This window comes from Lampetra fluviatilis, chromosome 30, assembly GCF_964198595.1.
Source record: "Lampetra fluviatilis chromosome 30, kcLamFluv1.1, whole genome shotgun sequence".
NCBI classification, from domain to species: Eukaryota; Metazoa; Chordata; class Hyperoartia; order Petromyzontiformes; family Petromyzontidae; genus Lampetra; species Lampetra fluviatilis.
In genome coordinates, this window is record NC_136304.1 from 6,748,287 (window position 1) to 6,774,463 (window position 26,177).

The following is a 26,177-nucleotide window of genomic DNA, read 5'->3' on the forward strand; positions in this document are numbered from 1 at the left end:
ACTCCGAGCTCAATACCTCCCCACTTTCACCCACACCCTCCTCCCAAACCCAACTTCTCTTCCCCTTCACCCCAATCCCCTTGGCCCCTGTAGCCACTTATCACGACCACCCACCGCTCAATTCCTCCCACCTACCGATCCCTTCCACGACTCATTCACATCTACCTCACTCACTCACCCATTGCTCAATTCCTTCCACCTATCAATCAATCACGTGGTTCACTCTCATTCGCCTCACTCACCCGGCACTCAATCCCTCACTCGCCGCTCATTCGCATCCATCGTTTAATTCCTCCCATAGATCACTGCCATCCACCACCGCTCCTATCCAGTCTGCTGCTCACTCTTTGCTCCAATCTTGATCAACTTCACATTGTCTCGATGGGGGTGGGGGCAAGTAGGGGTTAGTTTAACTTGGTGCTGGGGTGGGGACATTCGCTTTCCACCCACCGGACCTGACCTCTCCAACCCCGAAAAACGCTGCTTAGGCTCGGACCCTCGATCCAACACCGTCAGCTTTTACGGTACTGCTGTTGGGGCTCTTGATGTTATTGATGTTTGTTGTTAATGCCGATGCTATTGTGGCGTTACAAGCAAAGCGAGTAGAGGGTTTGAATTACAATCTGCGGGGGCTCTACGGCCCGCTGCTCTGTGCAGTTCACCCGCCCCGCGATTCACAGCGGGGGCGAGGGGGGTCGTGCAAATGGTGCCCCCCTTCCCTCATTACCGCCAGATCTCGGCAGTGCGGGTGATGTGATTACAGTATTTCTGTTTGAATATTTCATTGCGTTTAGAGATTACATGCTGGGCTAGTGGAGTTGGGCAGCATTGGCCAGGGGCGAAGACAGCACTCGGGACATGCCATGCTTCAGCACCAAGGACAGGGATTAGAATAAAGCACCAACGCCCACACTCTGGAACATTAGTCAATGGGCCAGAACATAAATTAGTTCCATCTAAAGTAAGCACATATTTCTTAATGTTCACGTTTATGTATGCCTAATGAGTGATGTTTTTGATAACTCAGGCATTTCAAATGATTATCTCATAATTGACTGTTAATGGTCATATAAAAGAAATTGGAACCACTATATCTGGCCTGTGCTAATGGACTATATAGATCTATTCAGATGTCTAGAAGCGGACTATAAATATAAAATGAATAAAATCTTGCCATAAAAATGTATCCTCTCGAACCTATATTTGACGCGTTGTCAACATCAGGGCGGACAGTGGAGGATTAGATAAATTGAATTCGCACGATACAATCCTCCAGTGTGTGTAGAGTGTTATTGACCTACTTGAAAATGCTGTCTAATTATAGTGCTTTAATAATGGATGCTACCATTAGACACCAAGTATGTATCACGCATGTATCATATTTGTAATGCGTGTGCGACGAGCCAGCCTCTAAGGGAGAAGGAATGGGGAGGAAGGAGGGAGCGTCCGCATGCTTTGTCACCTTGACATTTCCCCTGACCCCGTGACCCCGCTTCTCCCACTCTTCGCCGGATAAATAAATAAACATATCACGGGACGCGAATGCATCCGCAGTGCGGGAAGGGAGAAGCTGCTGCTGCTGTTGCTGCTGTCACCCGAGTCGCGCCCGTAGATTATAGGCGAAGCGGCAGCAACGGGAATCGGGGGATGATTGGTGGATGAATCAGTGCCTGGCTGTGTGGACCATTGGCCTAGGGAGGCAGGACAAACCAGGGGAGCTGGGGGTGAGGGACAGGTTGGGAGGGTAAACCCCACCCACTGCCCCCCCCCCCAGCGGCACCAGGCGCTGATGCAGGTCAGAGCGGTTTGGGACTTCAGGGTTTGTGGTTCAAGCCTCGCCCTCCTCGCGCCGCGTAGAGGAGGCACCGAACCTAGGGTTGCCCCCTTTAACACATCTCCATGATGAACATTTGCCCACCGCAGCCTCAGTCTTAAGAAAAAATTTCAGCAGGGTTCTGCTGAGTTTCGCAGAGAGGTAAGGGGGGGGGGTGATGTTTAAGTATTTGATGTTGGCTATGTATATATATTTTCACAATTGGCCTATTGTTTTGAATAACGTCACGGGATCTTTAACGTCCGCTACAAAGCAGATGATGAAGACTTTTACGGTTACTGCACCCGCAGCATCAACCAGGGTGACCCAAAATACGCTTCCACTTGGCAATGTCACCATGGAAGGGGATGGGCTCCCTGGCACTGTGCAAGTGTGGGGGGGGGCTCGTCTGTGCCCAGCCTGTGTCAAAAGCTGGGCCTCAAGTTTACTCACAACAGTACTCTGCTGCATATACGAGTCCCTGTAATTGTGAGTCTTTGGAGGTTACCCCCAGGGTCGTGATACCGACTGGTTGTGGAAAGTGAGACCGTCTGGTCGTGAATAAATGTCCCTCTCCCATAGTGACATTCTCTGGTTGTGAAAATGTGGCAGTGGCATCCTCTGAAAGTCAAACTCGCTGGCTGTGAATATTTGGCAGTCTCCCTCTGACAGGGACCCTCTGGTGATGTCACTCTCCTGGCCATGCGCAACCGCCAACCTCCATGCTATGCTCGCACCACGCACACTCTCTCTCCGCCGCGCCTCCACAAATCCACACGCCGCTCACTCCTGCTCACAGAAAATCCATGGGGAGGCCTTTATTTGACCAAGTGAAAGGCCACAGAAACAACCGGTCAGTGCGGCGTGGGAGACGTGGACACAGCAAACAATGTGCACTCGTGCGCGGGCGTGCACCTCCACACAAGTAAAGTCCGGGCTCCAGGTGGCGGACGGTACAAACTCCACCCCGGGTTTTCGGGTCGTTGACGACTGCATCGTGATGGCAGCACGTGATGATGACGATGATGAACAATTGCTTGGCTCGCACAAAGCCAGTGAAATCTTTGTTTATCTAAATTAAAGGGACACCTTCCCTGAAGCTTCCCATCTACATTATCGTGGTATATATGGAGAGTTTGCAATCTAAACTGAGCGTACCAATTAAGGGATAAAAACATCAACACATTAGTCAACAACACTGTGTCCTAAAGAGAAAATACACAAAACATATAAAATAGGCAATGTTTCGGCCATTGGCCCGTCTTCATATCACGTAGTTTTGTGTACTATGAAGAAGGGCCATTGACCAAAACGTCACATTATTTTTCTTTTAAGGCCAAACAGTGTCGTTACCGAATTTGCTGGAGCGCTTTCTTCGTTGCTTGTGCACCACTGCCAACGCAGCAGGAGCAGCAACAAATGTTGACTAAGGAGATTTATGTGACTTGCCACATTTTCCTGGAAATCTGAATGGAATGCATCACCTCCCTGTAAAAATAGGCTTTTGTATTAATGAGTTCTCCGACTATAATGTTCTCAAGTGCATAGGCGTGTGCGTAACTGGGCGTGTGCTGTTATGTGTATCTGTGTGTGGTGTACGTACAGGAAGGGAGCTAGCAATGAACCACTGCCATCACATTACAGTTTCTAAGTGGGTCCCTAATAAGCAGAGGTGGGACAAAGTCATTGTTATGCAAGTCCAAGTCGAGTCGCAAGTCATCAAATTCATGACTCGAGTCTGACTCGAGTCCAAGTCACATGACTCGAGTCCACATCTCATAGGTGGGACAAAGTCATTGTTATGCAAGTCCAAGTCGAGTCGCAAGTCATCAAATTCATGACTCGAGTCTGACTCGAGTCCAAGTCACATGACTCGAGTCCACACCTCTGCTAATAAGAATATCACCTCGTAACGCGCACGGTATTCACTTAATCTCGTACAGAGAGAACGACTCAGAAGAGAGCGAGAAACCACAGACAAGCAGGAATCCAACGTGACGAGCCGGTGCCAACAATTTCCCAAAGCTCTGCAGTCCTCTATATATCATTTAAGGTGATATCGGCCAATTAATGAGTGTTTACATGTCGGAAAAAACCGGAGCACCTGGAGAAAACGCACATGTGCCAGGGGGAAACCACCCTGACCAGAGGTCGCAAACGGGTTTTGATTCCCTACCCGTACCCTACCCGAAATGAGTGACAAACAGTTACTCACCAGTGACTCATGGCCTACCCGTACCCGGCCGCACCAGGGTCGCAAACGGGTAGCCGGGTAGGGTACGGGTATCGGGTACCCGGTTGCGACCTCTGACCCTGACCCAGGTGGAGTCCACATCTTTGCTGTACTGCCATCTCCTGGCGAGTCAGGAGTACGGGCTCCTCGTCGACCCCCACGGGAAGGGAGTTTTGTAACATTTATGCGGTGATCCACCAACCCTCAACCACCAGAGCACTGGATTACAGACGTGCGCCATCACTGCCCGGCTATGGGGGTCTACGGGTCTCGATTTCAGGCAATGGTCTCTGTAAGTGCATGGGTCTCAATGTGAGTCTAACAGTCTTGATGTGAGTCTATTATGGGTCTCTTATGAGTGCATGGGTCTCAATGTGAGTCTAAAGGTCTCTTATGAGTGCATGGGTCTCAATGTGAGTCTAAAAGTCTTGATGTGAGTCTATTATGGGTCTCTTATGAATGCATGGGTCTCAATGTGAGTCTAAAGGTCTCTATGTGAGTATATGGGTCTCTACGAGTGCATGGGTCTCTATGTGAGTCTATGGGTCTCTACGAGTGCATGGGTCTCGATGTGAGTCTAAAGGTCTCGATGTGAGTCTATGGGTCTCTACGAGTGCATGGGTCTCTATGTGAGTCTATGGGTCTCTACGAGTGCATTGGTCTCGATGTGAGTCTATGGTCTCAATGTGAGAAAGCGCCGATGATGAAGCCACTGCCATCGCGCTCTAAGTTACTCAATGAATACACTGACACACGTCACCCAAGGCTTGAATTTTTAGCCTCCTCAGCCTGCAGCCGAGAGCAGAAAATAGACATTAGGAGCAGCATCGGCCCGCGCATCACGGCCGCGGCCCATGCTCAGGGGGCCGTCTTAGCGTCGCCGCGTTGGGGGGGTCGCTCCTCGGGGTCCGAGTCGGGCTCGGACGGTGCTAGGGGGAGGCCATCGGGCCCCCCAGAGCGCAGGCCCACCAGTCGCTCGCTGACCTCCCACAATTTGGCGGCCACGGCGTCATCCGTGGCGACGGGCAGGAGCTCCTCCTGGCGGCAGTCGCCGAAGTAGGCGCCGCTGACGTCGGCCACGTCGGGCGAGGCGGCGAGGAAGACGGCGGTGCGGGCTCCCTGCTCGGGGGAGCGGAACGCGGCCCATGCGAGGAGGTTGAAGAGCGGCCGTGCCAGGGCCGGCATGGAGACGTGGCGGCCCAGGTTGGTGCGCACGATGCCCGGGTGCAGCGCGTTGGCCGTGATGCCCCGGCCACGCAGGCGCCGTGCCAACTCGCGTGCGAACATCACGTTGGCCAACTTGCTGCGTCCGTACGCGGCCGCGGGGTCGTAGGATCGCTCGCTGGCGAGGTCGTCGAAGTTGACGCGGCCCTGCTTGTAGAGGGCCGACGACACCACCACGACCCGGCTGGGCACCGAGCGGCCCAGCAGCGGCAGCAGCAACGCGGTGAGCAGGAAGTGGCCCAGGTGGTTGACCCCGAACTGCGTCTCGAAGCCGTCCTCGGTGAGCGCGTAGGGGCAGCGGAAGACCCCCGCGTTGTTTACCAACACGTCCAGCCGCTCCTCCTCACGCTCCATCCGCGCGCAGAAGCGGCGCACCGATGCCAGGGACGCGAGGTCCAGTTCGCGCACCACCAGCAGCTCGGCCTCCACGTGGCCCAGCTCCCGACGAAGTTCTCCCGCCGCCTCCTCGCCCAGCGCCACATCGCGCACGGCCAAGATGACGCGGGCCCCGAGGCGGGCGAGGGCCAATGTCGTGGCGCGGCCCAGGCCGCAGTTGGCACCGGTGACCACCACGGTCTTGCCGCGCATGCTGCCGGCCATGAGGGCCAGCAGCGAGGGCCGCCCGTGAAGGCGGCGACGCGCCGCGGCGAGGAGCACCACCAGCAGCAGGAGGCCGCAACCCGCGGTGCCGACCAGCGCCTGGATGCCAGGGCCCATCTGCCGCGTCAAGTCGACGGGGACCCCGTCAGCTGTTCGGGCGTGGGCGTCCCCTGGTGGCCATGCAGGATTAGAGCCGTAAGCGCTATTATTCTTAGTCGTCATGATCGTTTTTACCTTGGCAGGGAAATTGGTTTGATGTTGGTCAGAGAGTCGAGAGCCTACGGGGGTGATGCTGTGAACGGATGAGATTCTGCGAGCGAATGATGGACCACGCGCAGTGGAAACTCTTCTCACCGCAGCTTGCCGTTTAAATGAATACCGCAGTAGAAATGGTGGATCGCTGCAATTGTTTACGCCACTGCTGGCAGACGGGCTCCCTCTAGAGGCCAATTGCCCGACTACTCTCCCACGTTTGACTGACGTCTTGGGAGAGGGAGTCGTGCTCAGAGGCCGCAACCGGGTACCCGATACCCTACCCGATACCCATACCCGGCTACCCGGCCGGGTACGGGTACCCGTTTGCGACCCTGGTGCGGGTAGACCGTGAGTCACTGGTGAGTAACTGTTTGTTACTCATTTCCCAACGTCTTGTCTCTTCTCACAATTCAAGTTCCTAGAATCAACCCACCCGCGCCTGCAACATGGCTTCATCCCAGAGGTCGCATTCAGGTACCCGATACCCGTACCCGGCCGGGTACGGATAGGGTACCCGTTTGCGACCCTGGTGCGGCCGGGTACGGGTAAGGAATCAAAACCCGTTTGCGACCTCTGGTCGTGCTCCACACTTCACTGAACCACAGGCGGACCTGGGTGGACGCAGACGGAGGGGAGTCGGAAAGTTGTTTAGCTTCAACTGTGACTCGAATGTGCACACTAGGGGCGAGATGGTGGCGAGATGTTAACTACCTCGCTTGGTATACAGGAGGTCGTGGATTCGATCCTAACCCTGACGCCTGCTGTATATTTGGAGTTTGTATGTTCTACCCGTGGTCGCGTAGGTTTTTCTCCAGGTCCTCCGGTTTTTCCCTCCACATTTAGAAACATGCGTTTTATAGAGTACATGGCTGGTATAAATTTCCGCAAGCCACTTCGTTGAGATATAACGTGGCCAGGTTGCTTCTGAAAAAGAGCTATATAGTTGTGGGCCTTACCTGTTAAAATACAATTTTTAGTTTACATCTTAGTAGCTGCGCTGTATTCTAAAATGTAAAATTCAATGGTTTTTGTGGCCTCCCTTTGAAACGAATTGACTCTGTTACCCAGGTTTTTCTTAATTTTACCATACTCCAAAATAATTATTTTTACGAGCTTAAATTTAAAAAAACTTAAGGTAGGGGAATGTTATATGGTTTCTAGGTCAAAGGTCATATGCCTAACAGCTCATTATGGATGCAAGTATCTGGTTCCTATCAGTCAGAATGAGACCTCAACTCGTTGGTAGGCATGTGACTCGAGTGCTGTGACTGATACACTCATATGGATGAATGCCGTTTTTTGCAACAGTGTAGATAAGAACACTGGCATTGCAGAAACATGATCAATAACAGAATGGAGACGTTTTTCCAAGAGCAGATAGACAATGGCTATACAGAGATGTCAAGAGGAAAAAAAACACATCAGGAGTTTTATGGCCACAAGCACAGGTTCCTTAGCTTAGGCTTGGAGGTCTCTATCCCTATGGAGGGGTTCGTTGGCCCTGGGTTCTCAACTCCACACCCCCGTTGGGTGCGACTGGTCTATAGGGGGTCACAAGGACGGGAGTCAAAGTCTTCTACCATAAATTGCAATGATGGCTCCAGGCCATTTGTGCTGGGCACCATCCGATAACTCTTAAAATCTCAAACGCCAACCATAAACACCAAACCCTAAATCCAACCTTTAAAGTGCGCCGGAACCATTCGCCATGCGACCATTACTTTCACCATCTTTTATTTCAACTTTACAGATTCTTATGTGTTTATTATTTACAGTGTATTATATCACTACATTTCGTAAGCACTTTAAAGTGCATTTCCAAAACAATCAAGCTCACTAAATCAAGTTGCTCATCTCACCGATGAAATATGTAAATTTCCCAAAAATTGTATTACGTCCATCTCCGAGGTGAGATTGGAAGAATTACACACGAGGCTAAGGCAGCACACGCGAGAGGCACACACAGCCGCAGCCTCCTGGCTCAATCGAATCTCATGGCAGCAGCTCCTCGTCACCCGTGCACGACGACCAGGAGCTCATGCATCTTGGCACTCGGGCTCGACATCTGGAACAGCAACAATTGTTGCCTGCGTTTGATTGTCAAGTGCTGTTGCGCCGACGTCTGCCTGGACGGCATTGAACAGCTCTTCCATGTCCCCCAGCGTGTGCTGTTGTTGCTGGGGCGTGGTGGCGCTGGAGCCGGTGGCTTGCTGCGTGTCGGCTGGAGTGCTCGGTCCTGCTTGCGGCACTCCCAGAGTAGGGGGGCCCGCGCCCACGGCTGCTGCACCCAGCGGTGGGTTTCCCGCCGCTGTCCGCCGCCCGCGCCTCTTGCCCAGCACCTGCACGTAGTTGGCAGGCGCCAGGCCGGTGGCCACCCCATCGCGGCTCGCCAACAGCCAACCCCGCACCCTCGGCTGCTGCTCTGTAACCGCGCAAGCACCACCAGCTCGTGAGTCATGGATGTACATATTTAAAATGGTTGGCTACGTATGGTGCAAAATAAGTTATACATACAGTGGTTTGTCCCAATAAAAGTGGTGTGTGTCAAGGTGGCGTGGGAGATGGTTATATATGTGGGATGTGTTGGCCTGGGCTTTGATGTATGGGTCTTGGAGGTTGGTGGTATGGGGCATGGTAGTGTGGGCTGTGGTGGGGTGTTGTGGTGGTATGGGTCAATGTTTCCTGGCTCATGGTAGTGCGGTGCCATCGGTGGGAGCAAAGAGGGCAGTGGTACCACCCAGGGGAAGTGCATGCATGGCGTGACGCACCCTTGGGTGCCAGGATGAGTACATCTCCTGCACGGAAGGAGATCTCTTCATCGGACGTTGCGGTGAAGTCGTACCCCGCCCGGGCCACAATGTGGTCATCTTCACCACTCGCCCACTCACACCCTGATAATAAAATAAATGACACAGACACTCACGACCACTCTCGTTCAGGCGCCCACCCCGTTCCTGTGATCTCTGCTCTCAGAATCTCTCATAAATCCCAGGCTCTCACCAGTTTCAGGTTCTTGTGCAGCAGCACTAAGAAGCTTCCAGATGAGGTAGGGCCCACCGAGTACCACAGCAAAAAACAGTAGGATGGGCCAGGACTTGGGACCAGCTCGGCCAGCTCCGGAGACACTTGCACCCTCTATAGAGGCTCCTGGAGAACATGGAGGCACCCGCACACCAAGCTGAAATTCCCACCCCCACAACCACGGCTATGCTTACCAGTACAAAACAATCGGTGGGGAAAGGCAAGACTTTGATTTTAAAGGAGAGTAGCACGAATGTATCAGAATGGGCATGCAGGTGTTGCGGGTTCGCTGCTTGTACCAGCAGCACAGCTCTCCACCCAGGCAGCGTCAACTTCACTCTTGCTCCTAAGCCCCAATAGCGCCAGGAGACGCCCGTAAAGAAACCTGACGGTGACAAGCACACGTGTAGTTACCGAGCGGCACCCTGCCCACACCAAGCATGGGGGTCACCAAACACGTCTACTTGCATCACATTTCAGCATTTGATGGAAACGCATTGGTGCAAGACGGGTACTATTGGTATGTGCCCCTCCCGCCCTGGCGTCGCTGTGGTTACCGGATAGTGCGCACGAGGGCAAAGGCCGACAGGGCGTTTGTGAACTGCATCCGCAGGCGGCTGAAGTGGTCTGCGACGTCAAGCACGGCGCGGAAGCTGTTGTACACGGCCGAGAAGGTGGCGTCGAGCATCATGGAGACGGAGCTGAACGCGTGCACGATGCTCTCCACCGACTGGAACGCCGTGCGGCTGCTCTCCTCCGCCGTGCGTACAAAGCGGCTCGGCCCGCTCGTATTCTGCTCGCGGAATCGGCTGTAGCCGTAACCGCCATACTGGCTGCCACCAAAGCCAAGGCCATACCTGCAGAGACATTTGCCATGAGAAAGCGAACAAAGACAAAGACCCCCCCTCCTATGTAGCATACAGGCTCCTGGAGCATGTGCTGGGAGCACCTACAGTGAGGGAAAAAAGTATTTGATCCCCTGCTGATTTTGTACGTTTACCCACTGACAAGAAATTATCAGTCTTTAATTTTAATGGTAGGTTTATTTGAACAGTGAGAGAAAGAATAACAACAAAAAAATCCAGAAAAATGCATGTCAAAAATGTTATAAATTGATTTGCATTTTAATGAGGGAAATAAGTATTTGACCCCTCTGCAAAACATGACTTAGTACTTGGTGGCAAAACCCTTGTTGGCAATGACAGAGGTCAGACGTTTCTTGTCGTTGGCCACCAGGTTTGCACACATCTCAGGAGGGATTTTGCCCCACTGCTCTTTGCAGATCTTCTCCAAGTCATTAAGGTTTCGAGGCTGACGTTTGGCAACTCGAACCTCCACACATTTTCTATGGGATTAAGGTCTGGAGACTGGCTAGGCCACTCCAGGACCTTAATGTGCTTCTTCTTGAGCCACTCCTTTGTTGCCTTGGCCGTGTGTTTTGGGTCATTGTCATGCTGGAATACCCATCCACGACCCATTTTCAATGCCCTGGCTGAGGGAAGGAGGTTCTCACCCAAGATTTGATGGTACATGGCCCCGTCCATCGTCCCTTTGATGCGGTGAAGTTGTCCTGCCCCTTAGCAGAAACACACCCCCAAAGCATAATGTTTCCACCTCCATGTTTGACGGTGGGGATGGTGTTCTTGGGGTCATAGGTAGCATTCCTCCTCCTCCAAACACGGCGAGTTGAGTTGATGCCAAAGAGCTCTATTTTGGTCTCATCTGACCACAACACTTTCACCCAGTTGTCCTCTGAATCATTCAGATGTTCACTGGCAAACTTCAGACGGTCATGTATATGTGCTTTCTTGAGCAGGGGGACCTTGCGGGCGCTGCAGGATTTCAGTCCTTCACGGCGTAGTGTGTTACCAACTGTTTTCTTGGTGACTATGGTCCCAGCTGCCTTTAGATCATTGACAATATCCTCCCGTGTAGTTCTGGGCTGATTCCTCACCGTTCTCATGATCATTGCAACTCTACGAGGTGAGATCTTGCATGGAGCCCCAGGCCGAGGGAGATTTACAGTTCTTTTGTGTTTCTTCCATTTGCGAATAATCGCACCAACTGTTGTCACCTTCTCACCAAGCTGCTTGGCGATGGTCTTGTAGCCCATTCCAGCCTTGTGTAGGTGTATAATCTTGTCCCTGACATCCTTGGAGAGCTTTTTGGTCTTGGCCATGGTGGAGAGTTTGGAATCTGATTGATTGCTTCTGTGAACAGGTGTCTTTTATACAGGTAACAAGCTGAGATTAGGAGCACTCCTTTAAGAGTGTGCTCCTAATCTCAGCTCTGATACAGGTAACAAGCTGAGATTAGGAGCACTCCTTTGAGAGTGTGCTCCTAATCTCAGCTCGTTACCTGTGTAGTGGTGATACGCGCTGGGTGTATACGTCGTGTGCCAGCGCGTATGTACGGGTGTGTGTGTGGTGACGCGCGCTGACGGGGAGGAGCAGGCGTCAGTGCGCGGGTGGGGGTAGTGCTGCTGATTGGCTGTGTGCCGGTGACGCGCCCAGAGGGAGTGATCGGGTAGCAGCGCGGTGTGATTGGTCGGGGAGTGGAAACACGCGCTGAGCGGAACCGGATCGTAGAGATAGCGCGTGGGGATTGGGTAACTGAGGAGCGGTGCCGACGTTGAGGTCTGCATCCGCTCCGTCTCCCGGGAAGAAGAGGTATATAAGGTGATGCACAGAGGAGCAGGGGGCAGAAGTGGAACCATCTAAGAATGAAGACGAAGGTGCAGAGATAGAGCCCGGAGAGGAGAGTAATGGAGAGTAATGGAGAGTAGAGGAGAGTAAGGTATAGGCGTGTAGCCAGAGAGAGAGAACGGTCTACACGAGCTGAGTAATGTATAGTGTGTAGCCAGAGAGAGAGAACGGTCTACACGAGCTGAGTAATGTATAGTGTGTAGCCAGAGAGAGAGAACGGTCTACACGAGCTGAGGAATGTATAGTGTGTAGCCAGAGAGAGAGAACGGTCTACACGAGCTGAGTAATGTATAGTGTGTAGCCAGAGAGAGAGAACGGTCTACACGAGCTGAGTGATGTATAGTGTGTAGCCAGAGAGAGAGGAAGGTCTACACGAGCCGAGTATGCATACGGTGTAGCCAGAGAGAGAGAAAGGTCTACACGAGCCGAGTATGCATACGGTGTAGCCAGAGAGAGAGATGCAAAGTCTACACGAGGCGAGTGGAGAGTGTAGCAGAGGCGCAGAGTCTACACGAGACGAGAGAAGAGTGTAGCCGAGGCGCGGAGTCTACACGAGGCACAGAGAGCCAGCAGCACAGAATCTAAGAGAGTCAAGAGAAGCGTAGGGTGGAGAGAAGAGGTCACGAGTTGTACCGTTGTATGGTGACCGCATTGTGAAGAAGAGAGGCCACGCGTTGTATCGTTACAAGTCAAGATTTAATAAAAGAAGTGTGTTCCCGTCAAGGAGTTTCCTGCCGTCAATTTCCAATACTTAACCTGTATAAAAGACACATGGGAGCCAAAAATCTTTCTGATTGAGAGGGGGTCAAATACTTATTTCCCTCATTAAAATGCAAATAAATGTATAACATTTTTGACATGCGTTTTTCTGGATGTTGTTGTTGTTATTCTGTCTCTCACTGTTCAAATAAACCTACCATTAAAATTATAGACTGATCATTTCTTTGTCAGTGGGAAAACATACAAAATCAGCAGGGGATCAAATACTTTTCTCCCTCACTGTATAAAGGCAGGCATGGTGTGGCCAGCACGACGTCCAGCAGACTTTATCTCCCCAGTAATGTTTAAGCATTGCATCAGTACTAACTGAAGGCTGAACCGACCAGGACCAGTTCAAATATTTGCTATTCATGTTGCTATTTTAACAGGAGTAGAACTTGGGTTGCTAGCTTTGTAGCGCAGAGCACTAACCATTACCCTACCACTCCCGATATAAATACACGTACACATATAGACACAGAAATACAGAGGCCCACAGGGAGACACAAACTCAACACGCAGTCTATCACCTCATGCACACACCACAATGTAAGATGCACTCGTGAACAACATTCCTGCGCACGGTACCCCATGCCGTTGTTGTAGTAAGGACTGGAGACCCCGTAGAGGCTGCCGGCGTGCGGGGAGGTGTACGAGGAAAATCCCGGACGGTAGGCAGACCCCATGGAAGTGAAAGCTGACGAGCTCTGGGTGGGGCGAGGTGGCAGGGGTGGTGGAGCCGCCCTGCCCGGGCCACCCTGTCCAGCCCACGCCTCTCCGCCCGGGGCCTCTGGGGCTCTGACCACAAATATGAGTCGCATAGAATGCCATGGTGCGGCCAGGGCAGGTGGCCTCATGGGCTCGTTGTACCAAAAACATTCTTCTCATCCATACCGTGTTAAACAAATTGAAGAATGCAACATTTTTATCTCCCTTTTTTCTTGCACTGCTCCACTTTGAAACGCACTCCCGTTTCGTTTCCTCAAATTCCGATAAAGCTTGTAAAACTCAAGAAACGTATTGTCTTTTAAACTAATGTCAGTGCTGTTATTTTCTGGCCGCTTTGCATACTGAGTATATGATTTTACAAAAGCACACAAAAACAGGGCGCTGTGACAGTGATAACTACTGTTAACTCTATTCTAGACTTGAAGTTTTCGTGACGGCAAGGATCCATACTCTTGGTTCTTTCAGTAAAGTCACGTAGGTAGAGAAAATAAAAGAAAACAAAACACGACGTTTCGGGCGCAACACAAGCGTCCGTCATCAGGCGGGGACAACGACAGCGGTAACAATCGCTGACGTATGCCAAAGAGATGACTGTGACAATCCCTGATGACGGACGCTTGTGTTGCGCCCGAAACGTCGTGTTTTATTTTATTTTCTCTACCTACGTGAATTTACTGAAATAACCAAGAGTATACTCTTAACTCTACCACGCGAGAGAGACTCAACCTACCCTCCTTATTACTAAACAACCTGACCCCCCCCCCTATGCAATCCTAACCCTCATCACACGAGTCAATCATCTCTCGATATCAACCCTGCCCTAAAGACATTGTTAATCAAACAACATTTGCATGAACTTTCTCCCAATATCTAACCATAGAGCACCTCGCGGCACGGGTCCTGCACGGCTTGTCACGGCCACCACAGGCTGAAGTCGCCAAATCGTCATCGCTGGTTGCCTTCTGGCTCCTTACCGCAGCTGTTTGAAAGGTCAACACCACTGCGACCTCGAAGCTCCCGCACGAGCTCAAAGTGGCCGGTTGCATTTACGCTTTGAGTGAATTTCTCAAATACTCGTAGGTTTTTTCGGTAAAGTCACGTAGGTAAAAATAAATATTCATACTCTTAGGTTTTTTCGGTAAAGTCATGTAGGTAAAAATAGGTATTACATTTGAGAAATTCTAGATTTGAAGCTTTCGTGACTGCAAGGATTCATATTTTTATTTATTTCTACCTACGTGACTTTACCGAAAAAACCTAAGAGTATGAATCCTTGCAGTCACGAAAGCTTCAAATCTAGAATTTCTCAAATGTAAAACCACGTGGGGCTTTTCACTTGCGTTGTCCATGTAATGCAATGCAAGTTAAGGGATAAAATCATAAGTCACTTTGTTGAGCGATCATTTGTGGCCAGGTCGCTTCTGAAAAAAAAGTGAATGCCTCGGTGGGCTTTAAAAATAATGGTTTAGATTTGTGTATTTTGAGTGATTTGTTTACCTTTCCTACACTTTGCACTCACACCGTGTGTTTGCATTATTTGTTGTAACGTTCCGACCAACGCTAGTACTGCACACGTGCAAAAAATTGCTTTATAGCTCATCGAATTCCTCCAGTATAAATACTCCGATTGTGGACCCATCTCGAGCGTTTCCCATTCAACTCTCCACCCCTCCTTCCTGCGACTTTCACATCCACCGCCTCGCGGCGCCAGGTGGGAGAGGACCCCGCGGGGAGGAGGGGGACGCGGATGCGGGGTGGGAGACGCGAGGCCGCGGTACCGGAACGCGGGGTTGACGCCGCTGTTCGGGACCGCTCTCCTCTCCCAAGGTTTCGGCGGAGGCTGCGAGGCCATGGCGCCTGCTGTCCCGCGGAGCTCCGGCCTCGACCGTCACGGCTTATTGGGCTGGGGTGGGGTGGGGGGCCGCGGGTTTCACGTGGCCACGGCGTTCATGGTCGGGGCGGTTGAGTGTGGAGTCGAGGTACCCCCGCGTCCCCTGTGGCCCCCGTGTCTCCTGTGTAGTCGAGGTCCCCGTGTCCCCTGTCTAGTCTCCCCGTGTCCCCTGTCTAGTCTCCCCGTGTCCCCTGTCTCGTCTCCTCGTATCCCCCGTCTAGTCGAGGTTCCCCGGTCCCCTGTGGCGGGGGGAGGGTCTCGGGGTTCGCGCTCCTCCTCAGCGTCTCCCACCAAACACGCGCCCCGCCATGTTGCGGGCGACGTGACACCACATCCGGGTTGTTGTGTCGCATGACGTCATTTCCGGGGGTCGTGGGGGGGCGCGCAGTAGGGGGCGGGGCCCTGGACCGAGAGGGGCGGGGTTATGGTGTAGGGGGCGTGGTCACGGTGGAAGGGGCGTGGTCACCGGGGAAGGGGCGTGGTCACTGGGGAAGGGGCGTGGTCTTGGGGAAGGGAGCGTGGTCACGGAAAAGGGGGCGTGGTCTTGGGGGAAGGGGGGCGGGGCGCGCGGCTCCACCCTGGGACCGGGAGGGAGACGGACCGTGGCTCCTGCCGCTGCTGCTCACTCCCCTCCCGGCTGCTGTTCACTCTCCTCCCGGCGGCTCCCAGCGAGGCTCCTTCAGGCTCCCATCGCCGTTCCAGAGGCTCCAGCTCACTGGGTGCGGCTCCCCCTGTCGCCGTCCAGAGGCTCCCTCTCGCGCCTCGGTGCCACTCTCCCGCATCTCCCATCGACGCCTCTGCCCCGTCTCTGCTGCCCGACGTTAATGTCCTCTTCTGCCTCCTCGCCTCAGCTCCCCTCCTTGCCAGCTTTGCTGATCTCTCGTCTCCCTCCATCCCTTCTTCCCCGCCGCCGCTCTCACAGCGCGAGTGATTCTCCGTCCATCTCCTCGCCCCGTGTGCGTCTTCTCTCCTCGCCGTGTCTCTCTATTGGTCGCGAAAGCTACGTGTTAAACCTCTCTCTCTCATCTCCGTGTCTCTCTCCTCATCGCGTCTCTCTCCTCTCCGTGTCTCTCTCTGTGTCTCTCTCCTCTCTGTGTCTCTCATCTCCGTGTCTCCTCTGTGTCTCTCCCCGTGTCTCTCCTCTCTGTGTCTCTCCCCGTGTCTCTCATCTCCGTGTCTCTCATCTCCGTGTCTCTCTCCCTCTCTCATCTCCGTGTCTCTCTCCATGTCTCTCTCCCTCTATCATCTCCGTGTCTCTCTCCGTGTCTCTCCTCACCATGTCTCTCTCTGTGTCTCTCCTCTCTGTGTCTCTCTCCTCACCGTGTCTCTCTCCGTGTCTCTCTCATCTCCGTGTCTCTCCTCACCATGTCTCTCTCATCTCCGTGTCCCTCTCCTCACCGTGCCTCCTCTCTCAACCCCCGGCGCGTTTCTCGCCCCCAGGCACCATGTTCAGCTGGATGGGCAACGACTCGCGGCGCAGGAAGGAGCCAGAAGTCTTCCAGACGGTGACCGAGGGCCTGAAGAAGATCTACCGCACCCGCCTGCTGCCCCTGGAGGAGCACTACCGATTCCACGAGTTCCACTCGCCCTCGCTCGAGGATGCGGACTTCGACAACAAGCCCATGGTGCTCCTGGTGGGGCAGTACTCGACGGGCAAGACCACCTTCATCCGCTACCTGCTCGAGCAGGACTTCCCCGGCATCCGCATCGGTCCCGAGCCCACCACCGACTCGTTCATCGCCGTGATGCACGGCGACACGGAGGGAGTCGTGCCGGGCAACGCGCTCGTGGTGGACCCCAAGAAGCCCTTCAGAAAGCTCAACGCGTTCGGGAACGCCTTCCTCAACAGGCGGGTGGTGGTGGTGATGATGAGGGGTGACACGGTGGGGGGGGCAGGTCAGGTCGTGGAGAGTATCTTGAGGTCGTGGGGGGCAAGAGGCGAGAGCTCATCTTTTCCCCGCCCCCTCCCCCCCCTGGGGTCATGGGCCCACAGTTTTGATTGACCCAGGCCGGTAGCGTGACCTTGTTTAAAAAAACAAAAGGGGTGAGGAGGGGAATGGCAAGCGTAGACTCGGGTCAATGTCAAACAGACGGGCCAATGACTAATGAGCAGTCGGACGATCCCCACTCCCTGTGTATGTATTGGACCAACATTGATTGCCTTGACTCTAGGAATTTAGAGAGGGCTAAGATCCCCCACCTGCTGGAGGCTCTGGCTCTTTGTAACTCCCTTCTCCGTTGCTCTGAGGGGCTGCTTTGACCTTTCCTGGGTCACAGTCAAAGTGGTTGGTGTGACCTGGGTCACAGCGTGGGTCATAGTTGACCTGACCTCTCCAGAGTCATAGTCTGAGCCATTCATATGACCTATCCTGGGTCATGGCTTGGATCATAGTGCTCGGGCCTTTTATGAGCCGCGGTGCGAAGCTCCTCTCTGTCCCTTGCTGACAACAAACCCCGATTCCTGGCCACGGCCAACATCGGTGGCGAGTGATACCTGATCCCGGTCCTGGGCCTGAGTGAAACATTAGAACTGGGGAGACAAAAGCGGCAGGACGTGGACCCGGCCACACCACGGCCTTGTGCCGGCCTAAACAGGTGTTCACCCCAACAGCCTATAAAGGGATCAACCCAAGGGAATCTCTGGTTGGTACGTGGATACAGTTAGAGGTCGTGTGTAAGGTTTGGTTTAGGGTTCAGAGTAAGGGTGAGAAGTGGTTATAGACGTATGTTTGTTGAACTTTTTTTGCACCGTCCATAGCCAACCGTGCTAATCAGAGCTAGCGAGGCTTAATTTCTCATGAAATATTTTCCCAAGGTCCCCAAACTCCGCCTCACCTCTCCCCGAGAGTAGGGGGGGGGGGTTAAATTCTGTAGCTCAGCCCCAGACAGCTCCTGTTGAAATCAAGCCCGTGGTTATATAGGAAGGAGTCTGAGTGAGCGTTAGGGTCGAGCTCATTCACGTGGCATCACTGCCGCTGCAAGTCTGGGCTCAGGAGGCCGAAGGTCGGCAAGACGCGCCAGCTGGTGACTCGTGCGAGAGCCCTCTCCCTCCCCCCGCCATACCCGACACGGCCGCCCATGTTCGGAGCCACATGGCACGACGAGCCGCGGGCCCGGTGATGGTGCAGGAGCACTGGGGGAGGGGGAGTGGAGGCAGGGGAGGCTTGCATGAAGTTGTAAAGCCTCGTGAGATGGCAATATAAATTGACAGTTGTACTGAGAACATGGTAATGTAGAAAGAGATGTAGTGAGACGGGAGAAGAGAGATGCAAACAAGCCGGATGAAAGAGATGAATGATCTTTTTGATGTTGATTAGCTTTTTGTGTTGATTGGGTTTGGAATTTGACGTGATATTTAATGCACCCATATTAATTAAATAATTAATTATGAATCCAGGTCCCCCTCGTGTTGCTTGGGGCGCTAAGCATTTGTTGAGCGCCGCCACTGGAGTGGTGCCGGTGGCTGCAGGAGTGCCGCCGGTGACGTCACGGCATGTGTTTCCGTCCCGCAGGTTCCAGTGCTCGCAGATGCCCAACCCTGTCCTGGAGAGCATCAGTGTCATCGACACCCCCGGAATCCTCTCCGGAGAGAAACAGCGCATTAGCCGGGGTGAGGGCCGGTCTTTGAGTGATGCGTGGATGTGAGAGAGGCGTGGAATCGAAAAGGATGGTGGAGGGCGTGGGTCAGGGTGAGGGATAGGTCATGGTGAGGTTGGCAGGGGGTAATGGTGGGTCATGGTGAGGGTCAGTCAGAGTTGAGGGCTGGATTTTTATTTTGGCCCAGGTAAAACCCATTGGGCCATAAATGCTAATTGTAGATGGTGACCTTTTTACAAAAGCCTGATTACAGCTAAACAATTTACGTAACAATCAGAAAACAACGGATTGTAGGATTCTGGTGTGTTCAGGGTGAGGGTATCTAGAGGTGAGGCTGGCTCGGCATGAGGGCTGGATCGTCGAGTAGGTTTGACTTGGGTGAGAGGTGCAACTTTACGTGCAGACTTGTCTACTTGCTTTGTAAAGGTTATTTTAAACATCTATAACTTGTAACAGTTCGTTCTTGGTAAGTAGCCCCTGTTTCAATAGGCGGTTAAGGCTGCAAACAAGAATGGAGGTGCGGAGGGAGGGTCCCACGTGGGTATGGGGAGTTTCTCCAGCCCTTGCACAGGGTCTCCAAAGGCCAAACCTGGGCAGAAGTGTAACATTTGTTTTGAACCGCTAACTCGGCTGCGCATCACCGACTTGTTTCGAACCGACGACCTTGTCTGCGTGGGCGCCCAGGCTATGATTTTGCGGCGGTGCTGGAGTGGTTCGCGGAGCGCGTGGACCGCATCATCCTGCTGTTCGACGCGCACAAGCTGGACATCTCCGACGAGTTCTCCGAGGTCATTCGCTCTCTCAAGGGTCACGACGACAAGATCCGCGTGGTGCTCAATAAAGCCGACCAGGTGAGGCCTCGCCCCGGGGGTGGTGTGGGGAGGGAGCGCCAGGGATGGTTCCTATCCCTCGTTGTCCGGGGCAGGCACAATTTTCTTGCGGCGCGCGAGCGTCACGCCGTTTGCCTTCGTTGCAGGTCGAGACGCAGCAGCTGATGCGCGTGTACGGCGCCCTCATGTGGTCGCTGGGCAAGATCATCAACACGCCCGAGGTGGTGCGCGTCTACATCGGCTCCTTCTGGTCCCAGCCGCTGCTCATCGCCGACAACCGCCGCCTCTTCGAGATGGAGGCTCAGGACCTCTTCAAGGACATCCAGAGTCTCCCGCGCAATGCCGCGCTGCGCAAGCTCAACGACCTCATCAAGCGTGCGCGTCTCGCCAAGGTGCGTGCGGCCGGGGCACGAGGCGTGCCGGCGATGGGGAGGGACCGGTGTGGCCAAGGCCCCCCTTATGTTTGCGTGCATTCGTGCATCCGGAGTCTGACAAACGGTCTCTTATCTGAGGCTGTGAAGGGTGGTGTTCGGTGATGGGTAATCAGAAGGACCATTCGTTACTCGTAGCTACATCCCGTGCACCGTGGTCGCCGTTGAATGGTTTTGAAGTTTTCACGAAGCGTGAGATTGTGAAGGAAACGCGAGACAGATAGATGGATTGCCGTTATTTATATCCAGGTCCACAGATCTGAAGTCTCTGTTACAAGGGAGTCATTTATCAGAACTTTTTCTTGTAAGCGCCTGGTTTATCATTGAGGCAGGATGAGCACTGGCCTCATGCATGCGTCTACGGGTATAGAGTCGGTCACCCAAGGTGGACTCATTATACAGCTCAACAGTGCGCGCTCTATCCACGTGCAGGGACCTGATCAGCACGCGCCGCGCACACACACAGAGTATGCGCGATAGCGCGGCGTGGCACCTTTGCCTTGCCTGGCATCGCTGGCACTGCTTACGCAGGCGAAGTGAGCCGTGGCCGATCACACCCGCTTGCGTTGCCGCGATACGGGGAAGAGGCAGATCTGAGATAAATCGTAGCCCTTATGTAAACAGCACATGTGGCGGTATCTGCGCCGCCCTGCCTTCTCTCTCGCAAGCACACGCACCACTGCTTAGAGTGTCCTCCAGCACTGCCTCAGAAGCGGCTTGTGTAATCGAACCCACAGCTTCACGCCCCCACTGCCACCCCTTTCTGGTCTTATTGCACAGTCAGAATTCTTGAAAATGTAAAAAAAAAATTATTGCAAATATTGTGAAAAACCAGCACTCATTCAGTGATTTGGAGTTGCGGAGGGGGGTTGGGGCGCTGGAGTGTGCGTCAGAAGACGCTCATTATTCGTCCAGAGTCTCTGCGATACTCCAGCGTGACAAGGAGCCTCAGGGCACTGGGAGCTGGGGATTAAGTTGTGGACTAAATACGGCAAACGATGCCAGTGGAGGGGAGAGCGCGGCTGCTGGTGGGGGCGCAGGCTGGGAGAGAGCGCGGAGCACGTGGGCGGCGGTGCAGCTGACGATGCAGCGATCACAATGGACGCTTGGTTCCTGTCCGTCGCTTCCTGCAGCCCATTTCCTGTTTCCATGTGGATAATATTCATAAGTGCGGTGCACACACAGCATCTTGTATGCTCACACACACACAAACATGTACACACACAAACGCTACGAGCCCCTCAACCGGATCATTGTTTTTATAAATCCGGGAGTTGTGGCTGACGTCACAACTGAACCTTGTTTGTCATTTTCATGGCACCCTGGGTGAGTGACGTGACCCTGAGCCCCGACGCCCCCTACCACCGCCCACGCCCGTGTGGGGGGTGATGGTGTGCGGTGGTAACGCGGCTCCGGCAGGGGCCTGATGGGGGAGGCTATCCTCGCTGTAGTGGAGCATTTGTCGGTTGCTTGGGGATTTAAACGAAGCGGTTGTTTATACTGGCTTGGAACTGCAGTCGCCGGAGGATAGAGGCGTCCACTGCATGGGGGAGGGAGTTGAGGAGTCTGCACTCGTCCAAAATTTGCGATGAGCTCACCGCCACCTCCCCTCCCGCTTGCATAGCACTTGACCCTCCTCAGCTGCTGCTTCGTGAGAAACCGCGGTGGGGAAATTTTTGCGAGCCGGCGCCGTTAGCGCCGCTGGTCCCGCGTGATTCACTGGCGACGGCGGTGGCGGTGGCGAGGGTGCCGGTGGCCGCTCGACTCGTGCCGCGTGGCGGTGTCGTCAGGTGTGAGTGGGGTCACCTTGAGAGCCTGAAGAGGTGGCTGGTACTCTGTCAATGATTGCCTGGGAGTGTGACTTCAACTTCTCGCTCCAACTGTCTCTGCTTCGAAAGTTTAATTTCCTTGTGCTCGTCCAATGGACGGCTTACATGAGCTGTAAAGTGTTTATGTCTCGCAAAGGAACAACGTTTGGTTCGAGCTTGTGCGGGTTTCTTAATGCATTGTTTGAACAGCATTTATCCTTCGATTGCACCTCCTTATAAGGGAATCTGAACTTTGTTCCTGCAGTGGCTGTTATTGAAGCATTCTTAGCTCACTCTCGATCAATGTGGCCCCCAGCCACCACCCACACGACCTGGCCCAGCAGCCACGTTCCCACTACACAGCTCTGCCCATGGTTGTGGGGAGATTTCCAGTAGCAGGTGAATAAGGATTCTGGTGCAGCACATTCGGTGTAAATTCCAGGACAGGTTTTCCACTATTTCAAATCCGAGCCAGGTCAAAATAGCAAACACGACCGACTGCCATGTTTCAGAGACACGGTTTAATTTATTGGCCTCACCTATTGTCATCTCAAAACCTGGGGAGTTTGCCCGTGTGATGGCAGTGAGTATGGGTGATGGGAGTGCGTGCATGAAGGGAGTGTGCATGATGGGGGTGTGCGTGCGTGAAGGGAATGTGCATGTGTCATGGGAGTGTGCATGTATGATGGCAGCGAGCATGTATGTGTGATGGACGGGAGCATGCGTGTGTACTGGACGAGAGAGTGTGTGTGCGTGTGTGTCCGATATTCGGAGCGCGCCCGTACTCTGCATCGGAGTGGCCAACCTCCCCATGGTGGGCGGCATGTGTTGACCGTGCACGCGTCTGTAGGTGCACGCGTACATCATGTGCCATCTGAAGAAGGACATGCCGACCGTGTTCGGCAAGGAGAACAAGAAGAAGGAGCTGATCGCCGACCTGGGCAAGATCTACAAGCGAATCGAGCAGGAGCATCAGATCTCCCCGGGAGACTTTCCCAACATCACCAAGATGCAGGTGCACACACGCGCTCGCACGCGACCCCTCGGCGCCATTTACCCGCTCACCGCCCGTGACCTCTCGCCGCCCGTGACCCCGTGACCCCGCGCCTTCCCGCCGGACTTTATCTCGTCGCGCACGGTGGGGAGCGGTGGGTGGTCGGGGGGCACTGACTCCCAGCGACAGGATGTTTGCAGGCGTCTCACGGGAGAGGCCCGCGATGGATTTCTGTCTTGGCATCCTCGGTACGTTTGTACATCCTGTGGTTTTTCACGTGCGACGTGAAGCTGGAACAGCGTGTGCCGCAGGAAGTTCTGGATGGAGGTGCGGGGGTGACTGTGCGAGGGGGAGGAAAGGGAGTAGTGAGGGGAGAGTGCATCAGGGGAGAGACGGTTGGCAGGAGAAGAATTTGGGGGAGAGAGAGAACCAGAGGAGAGTGGATATATTAAAGGAAAATACAACCAAACACTGTCCTGTTCTTGTTCATACATGCTTAGGCTGTGCGTCCTCGCCTGTCCAACACAGAGTGCAAAGCTATATCAATGAGAATACTTCACAGTGTAAATCCAGGAGCGCTCTGGTGATGTCACTGCAGTGACGTTGCATTACGCGGCACGGCAGTCCCACTGATTTGTCAATGCAGCAGTAATGCGATGCTCCTGGAAGTAACTTTAAATATAGGTACTTGTTTCTCTCATTCAGCTTTAAACTCGTGCCTGAGGGATGCTGTGAGACAATGGGAGAGAGGCCAAGGGGGTAACCGGTGGAGTCTCTATTGAACGTGGCCTACAGGGCGATGTCCACTGTTCCGCGGCTCAAGTCTGCTGGGCTGCAAGCGGATGCTGTGGCTGGTTTTTGTTGACAGTGACACCGCGTTTAATGCTCGAGCAGCTTCTGCTGGGAGCGATTTCATTATCGGTTTGTTTCATAAGAGTTTAGCTCCAAAGAGTGCATGTAGCTGGCCTCTATTTTTTGAAAACTACTTTTTGTGTTTTGGTTTGTTGTCCTCCCCGCGCACCTCCGATTAGCACGGTTGGCCACGTACGGTACAAAAGAAGTTCAACATACATACGTACACTGAGAGCTGCGGTCACCATTATGAAGGACCAGACACCGTGGGGTGAAGGCCAGAATCGCGACGTGTGAACGCGACTGCTGTCGCTGCAAGGTTTTGGACGTCGACGGGGTTCACGGGTAGCGCTGCTCTTGGGTTCTCCCTCTGTGACAACCACGCAGCTTGGGAATTGAGCGCCGCCGATTTGTGTCATTGAGTCTGCGGGAGGATGCGGCGTCGATGTTTCACATCGTGGGCACAATCGCGATCGCCGTGGCGGTTTTTGGCGTCCGCGGATTTGTTTGGTGTACGCTTCCCTCCCAGGCTACCCCCCTCCCCCCTGCGGGTCTTCGTGAGACAGCGGGGCGCGCTCAGCAGCCTTGAGCGACGATCAAAGTCCGGCGCGTGGCCGCCAGAGGGCGGTGCTGCATCTCACTGCGCTCGTGCTCACGCCTCTGGGGGCACCGGGAATAGGCACAGGGCGCCACCGAGTTGGGTCGACTACTGAAGCCAAATTACTCAATTGGGATCAGACGCAGCATGTATGCTGAACTTGGCAGGACCCTCCTGAAAAAAGAGCCGTGAGACTCAGTAAGGCTTTCCTGGCTAAATAAGCAGAATAATAATAATGGTGATAAGAATAATCACGCGTGTGGGCGAGTATCCAGGTCAGTGTTGTTTACTCATTCTCGGGGTGGGGGGGGGGGCATTTTCGCCTATAAGACATCAGTGTGAGGGCCACCACACCGCTGCCTACAAGAGGCGTTTTCACATTTGTGTATTGTCTGAGGACGCACAGCAGGGGCCGCACTAAAGGCCACCAGGGGTCGCCTGTGGCAGACGGGGCCTTGTCGCCCTGCCTAGCGACAAGCCTCGGTGACTGTCGTCCCGTCCACCCCCCTCCGCGTGACCGCCAACAGGACCTGCTCCAGAACCAGGACTTCACCAAGTTCAACCCCATGAAGCCGAAGCTGCTGGAGCAGGTGGACGAGATGCTGACCAACGACATCGCGCGCCTCATGGCGCTCACGCGGCAGGAGGAGGCGCAGCTTCCAACGCCCATGGTGCGCGGCGGCGCCTTCGAGGGCACGCGCGATGGCCCGTTCAACCAGGGCTATGGCGAGGGCGCCGGCGAGGGCGTTGACGAGGCCGACTGGGTCGTGGGGCGCGACAAGCCCAAGTACGATGAGATCTTCTACACGCTGTCGCCCGTCAACGGCAAGGTGCGTGTAGCGTCCGCAGGCGTGGGGGGGGGGTACATTGACCACGGGACTCGAGGGCACCGCGGTGGCGAGATGTTAACGACCTCGCCTGGTATACAGGTGGTCATGGGTTCCATCCCGACCCTGGAGTTTGTGTGTTCTCTCCTTGGCCACATTGAGAAATATGTGTTTTAGAGGATTTGGCTGCTGTAAATGTCCACGTGATAAGCCACTCAACTCAGTTGAGCTATCATTTGTGGCCAGGTATCTTCTGAAAAAGAACTGTATAGCTCAGTGGGCCTTACCTGGTAAAGTATAAAAATTGCTTATTTTTTATTTCTAATGTTGCCCCCCCCCCCCACCGCGTGCGGCGTGCATTCAGGTATCGGGAGCCAGCGCCAAGAAGGAGATGGTTCGCTCCAAGCTGCCCAACACTGTTCTCGGCAAGATCTGGAAGCTGGCCGACGTGGACAGGGACGGCATGCTGGACGACGAGGAGTTCGCCCTCGCCAACCACCTCATCAAGGTGAAGCTGGAGGGACACGAGCTGCCCGAGGATCTGCCCAAGCACCTGCTGCCCCCCAGCAAGCGCAAGCCGGTGGATGCGTAAAGGCCTCGCCCTGGGAAGGAGTGCGAGGGGGGTAGGGGGGAGTAAGGGAGGGAGATGGGGGGGGAGAGGAGAAAAGGGGTGTGGGGGCGACGTGGGTTTGGCGCGAGCTGGCGGGGGTGATCGGTGGAGAGGTGTGGTTGACTCAGGGGAGTTGTGGGGCTCTGCGGGTTTGGGTCAAGCGGGCTGTCGGCCCTGGCTGCGCTGGTGTCGGTAGCACCGAGCCTGGCCCAAGCGGCCACCGTCGCTGGCAAACTGCTGCCACTTGTGTATTGGAGGCGACGGTGGCTGTGCGGCGCTCCGTATTGACTCCTAACGGCCCGCCTTGGCGCGCTATCTTTATTGCCACCTGCGGTATGTCTTATTACCTGCAATGTGTCACTCGCATGCAATGGGCCCCCTCTCTCCAAGGCAGACTTTA

At 54.1% G+C, this 26,177-nt stretch overlaps 3 protein-coding genes across 3 annotated transcripts; 1 reads left to right on the forward strand and 2 right to left on the reverse strand.

Moving 5' to 3' along the window:
- Window positions 1-2,606: 2,606 nt before the first annotated feature.
- Window positions 2,607-6,209, reverse strand: RDH14 (retinol dehydrogenase 14). Its single transcript, XM_078870452.1, has one exon. The coding sequence runs from the start codon at window positions 6,090-6,092 to the stop codon at window positions 4,905-4,907; it is 1,188 nt and encodes a 395-aa protein (XP_078726578.1). The 5' UTR covers window positions 6,093-6,209; the 3' UTR covers window positions 2,607-4,904.
- A 1,660-nt stretch (window positions 6,210-7,869) lies between these two features.
- LOC144943193 (peroxisomal membrane protein PEX13-like) lies at window positions 7,870-15,563 on the reverse strand. Its single transcript, XM_078870451.1, has 7 exons — window positions 15,118-15,563; window positions 13,199-13,408; window positions 9,704-10,003; window positions 9,446-9,531; window positions 9,126-9,272; window positions 8,894-9,016; window positions 7,870-8,547 (listed from the first exon to the last, which is right to left on the reverse strand). Exons 1-7 carry the CDS (start codon window positions 15,189-15,191, stop codon window positions 8,162-8,164), a joined length of 1,326 nt encoding a protein of 441 aa, XP_078726577.1. The 5' UTR covers window positions 15,192-15,563; the 3' UTR covers window positions 7,870-8,161.
- Window positions 15,564-15,769: 206 nt separating this feature from the next.
- LOC144943195 (EH domain-containing protein 3) lies at window positions 15,770-25,793 on the forward strand. Its single transcript, XM_078870453.1, has 8 exons — window positions 15,770-15,949; window positions 16,671-17,079; window positions 18,743-18,840; window positions 19,512-19,678; window positions 19,804-20,049; window positions 22,747-22,911; window positions 24,868-25,170; window positions 25,532-25,793. Exons 2-8 carry the CDS (start codon window positions 16,676-16,678, stop codon window positions 25,757-25,759), a joined length of 1,611 nt encoding a protein of 536 aa, XP_078726579.1. The 5' UTR covers window positions 15,770-15,949; window positions 16,671-16,675; the 3' UTR covers window positions 25,760-25,793.
- Window positions 25,794-26,177: the final 384 nt, after the last annotated feature.

Coding starts and splice junctions, on each gene's coding strand:
- RDH14 (XM_078870452.1), bottom strand. CDS start 6,092: ATGACGACTAAGAATAATAGCGCTTACGGCTCTAATCCTGCATGGCCA.
- LOC144943193 (XM_078870451.1), bottom strand. CDS start 15,191: ATGGCCTCGCAGCCTCCGCCGAAACCTTGGGAGAGGAGAGCGGTCCCG. Junction 9,273..9,445: donor GGTGGAGAGCTGTGCTGCTG/GTACAAGCAGCG, acceptor CATGTTCTCCAG/GAGCCTCTATAGAGGGTGCA. Junction 8,548..8,893: donor ACTCATCCTGGCACCCAAGG/GTGCGTCACGCC, acceptor GCGCGGTTACAG/AGCAGCAGCCGAGGGTGCGG.
- LOC144943195 (XM_078870453.1), top strand. CDS start 16,676: ATGTTCAGCTGGATGGGCAACGACTCGCGGCGCAGGAAGGAGCCAGAA. Junction 20,050..22,746: donor AGCGTGCGCGTCTCGCCAAG/GTGCGTGCGGCC, acceptor ACGCGTCTGTAG/GTGCACGCGTACATCATGTG. Junction 22,912..24,867: donor CCAACATCACCAAGATGCAG/GTGCACACACGC, acceptor GACCGCCAACAG/GACCTGCTCCAGAACCAGGA.